Source organism: Cucurbita pepo, unplaced genomic scaffold (genome assembly GCF_002806865.2).
Source record: "Cucurbita pepo subsp. pepo cultivar mu-cu-16 unplaced genomic scaffold, ASM280686v2 Cp4.1_scaffold000490, whole genome shotgun sequence".
NCBI classification, from domain to species: Eukaryota; Viridiplantae; Streptophyta; class Magnoliopsida; order Cucurbitales; family Cucurbitaceae; genus Cucurbita; species Cucurbita pepo.
Genome location: NW_019646719.1, coordinates 5,626 through 8,784, shown reverse-complemented (window position 1 = coordinate 8,784; position 3,159 = coordinate 5,626). Strand labels below are relative to the sequence as shown.

The 3,159-nt window shown below is 41.4% G+C and overlaps 1 protein-coding gene across 1 annotated transcript; it reads right to left on the bottom strand.

The window, feature by feature from the left end:
- Window positions 1–6: 6 nt before the first annotated feature.
- LOC111785440 (UBP1-associated protein 2B-like) lies at window positions 7–3,119 on the bottom strand. Its single transcript, XM_023665829.1, has one exon. It carries the CDS (start codon window positions 3,034–3,036, stop codon window positions 1,720–1,722), a length of 1,317 nt encoding a protein of 438 aa, XP_023521597.1. The 5' UTR covers window positions 3,037–3,119; the 3' UTR covers window positions 7–1,719.
- Window positions 3,120–3,159: the final 40 nt, after the last annotated feature.

Below are 3,159 nucleotides of genomic sequence, written 5' to 3'. Positions count from 1 at the left end.
TCCAAAAAGTCATTTTAAAATAATATATGGTAATCTGCATTTGTAGAATCACTTTGAGAAGTAATGCAACCAACACATAAGTGGTTTATATGTACGTAAGTAGGGGCCATACAGACTGAAACACACAAGAGACTTCATTAAGAAAATTGCAGGAACAACATGTAGGGGCAATACAAACCCAAAAATAATAATTAAAAAAGAAGAGAAAAAAGGAAAGGACGAACAAGGTCAAACCAATCAAAAAGGGGCCGTCATAACAACACTTGGAAAAAAGAGCTCCGACTGTTGATAATAGAAATACACATTAAACAAAATGTAGGAAAATCACTGAAAAAACTTATTAGAAGAAATACAAGGGAGAGTCATTAATGTGAGCCCCCTTTGAACCTCCTCCCTATACTCTTCCTATCTTGAAATATCCGTTCCTCTCCCCCAAGATAGGAAGAGTATAGGAACGGATAATTTGTCAGTGATCTCGAATTCAAACATCAACACCCAAGATACAACCAAAAGAAACAACTATCCGTAGATGTTTTGGCACATATCCCAGGTAAAAGGTAATTCACTAGCTAGGATACCTTTATCGTAACACTCTTGACATCTTTAAAGATTTAAAAAGCCTTCACCCTATTAATATAGTAACAATAGAGGGCTCTATCACGAATTCGTTGAACTATCATGAATAAGAAAACTCCAGGACTTGTTAATCTTAATTGCTTTGGTGTTGAAAATGAATTGTGAGCCAGATCCCTATGTTGGCTATGTAAGCATCCAGTCTAAGACCCTCGACACAGATAGATGCCTGATGAGCTCCATGCAAATTATTAAAGTAGCTCTAAATAGTATTGCTTTTATACCTATTAAAGATGTCAGCAAGCTTCATTGCGAATTTACTTAGACCTCACCTCAACTGCCATGAAATCAGCTTTTAAGCGAATATCTGCTCCTTTGTTGCATGCCAACAAGAAAAGCCTAAAAGTATCTAAAACACATAAATACTTTTCTATACCCTTTTTTTACGGTAACTATGCGGCCAATATGAAACTAAAAGAGCCAACCAAAGCAAGTAAATTGATTGGCGGGTACAATTTCATAACCAGAAAAATTAGTTTGGTATTAGAATTCGGGTTGATTTGGTCAAATTTGATTAGATTCTTGTACGCTTGGTAGTCCATTGGGGATGTTTTTTGGTCAAGCAGACAGTTCGGTTTTACAACAAGTCGATTTCGACCTCGTTTTTCTCAAATTGATAGGCCCGTTGGGCATAAATTTTAACTCTAATTGGAGTCGCATCAACCTACACCCTGTAGATATTACCTCTCCTAAAACCTCTTGCATACCACAGAGACAAGGCCATTCTCCTCTAGTTCACTAGATGCAATTTATAACCCTCCTTTCTTACCTCAATCTTTCCAAAGAAGTCTATAATTCTTTTTCGCCCACTTCACTCTCACGACTCTACAAGGCATCCTAAATATAGATAGACAAGACGTTGGGAGTATTAAATAGAGTTGTCTTGGCAAGTGTTCCTGACTACCTTCCGAGAAGGGCATCTTTAACCACCTTATTACTAAGAGGTATACAATAATTAGAAACTCTTAAAATTACAAACTAGTGGTAGCCTTAGGGATTATACGGACCAATTACCTAAATAATAATTATACACACAGGCTGATGATGATGCCAGTACTAATAGCACCCATTAATTATTAATACATTCTACCTGTCACTATAATTAATGCTAAGCACGAATGGATAGTTGAAACATATAAATGGAAGGCTTAAAGTGCGGCAAGTAAAAAGAATAAGAAACATCTCATACCATAAATATGATGTGTATCCTCCAAGAGACCCACCAGAAGCCGCCGGACCCCGATCCGATACGGCCTTGCCAAGCATTGTGCTCGAATAAATGTGCGGCAACCCCTTCAGTGATGAAGAATCGGACCCGTAAGAGCCTAGCATTGACGAACCACCGGCACTTAATTGGCTTAAGCCATATGAACCCCCACTGTAACCACTCAAGCCTATCCCAGCCCCAACTGAACTACCAACCAGACCCACTTGACTCATGGGAACTACTCCCTGGTTCAACATTCCACCTCCCAAAGCTGGGTTCCCAAATCCACCGCACACAGGATTGAGGCTCGGATGTTGAGCAAACAATGGCAAATTTGAAGCTGTAGCCATGGCTGCCATCATCGGCGGCTGAGTCTGCGCCAAGCTTTGCACTGCCTGCGTCGAATTCTGATTCTTGTTCTTCCCCTCAGCCGCCCTCTGGCAATGCAATTTGTTCCCTTCGAATACTTTGTGTGGCTCCTCAAGAGCCCTCCTCGCACCTTCATTTGTTCTGTAAATAAAAATAGCATAACCCCTCGATTTCCCTGTTTCGGGATCGAACCCAATCGGACCCATCTCCAATTCCCCAAACTTCGCAAAGAACGTCCTAAGCCTCTCAGCATCCACGTTATGGTGCACATTCGCCACATAAATCTTCCGCGGCCCAACCTCCTGACTTTGAGGCGGCGGCACTGAACCCACAGAAGCCAATTGACACGAAGCCATCCTGTTATTAATCTTCTTCCTAGGTTCCTTCAACGCCTTAGTCGCACCCTGACGGGATTTGAACAAAATAAACCCATAGCCCTTAGCTTTCCCTGTATTCTTATCCAAAACCACATTGCAGTCTTCAATTTCACCAAATGATTCAAAAACCGAAGTTAGGGTTTCTTTGGTGGTGTCCCAACCGAGGCCATGGACGAAAATCTTGCGGTGCGTGACATCACGGTCGGCAGCAGCTCGAATTTGGGCTTCGAGATTAGCATCTTTGAGAGCAGTGGTGCAGATGAGCTCGATTAGTTGTGTCTTGGAGAAGGGCTCGAGGAGTTTGGGAAGATCGTCCAAATCGGAGTCGGAGGCATCGTCATGTGGCTGAGAGGAAACGGGATCATCAAGCTCCTTCTTGAGTTTCTTATCGACCTTGTTGTCAGATTTCTTGACCAGCTTTCTTTTGGTGGTTTTGCTGGTTCCCTCCATTGGAGAACTACCGAGTCCCTTCAATAGAACAGAACCAACTCTTTGAGAAGAAGAATCAAAATTTTGCGTCGAGGCGGTCTGAAAAAAATTGGAATTTCAATATAAATATTTGTTTTTTTTTTT

Coding starts and splice junctions, on each gene's coding strand:
- LOC111785440 (XM_023665829.1), bottom strand. CDS start 3,036: ATGGAGGGAACCAGCAAAACCACCAAAAGAAAGCTGGTCAAGAAATCT.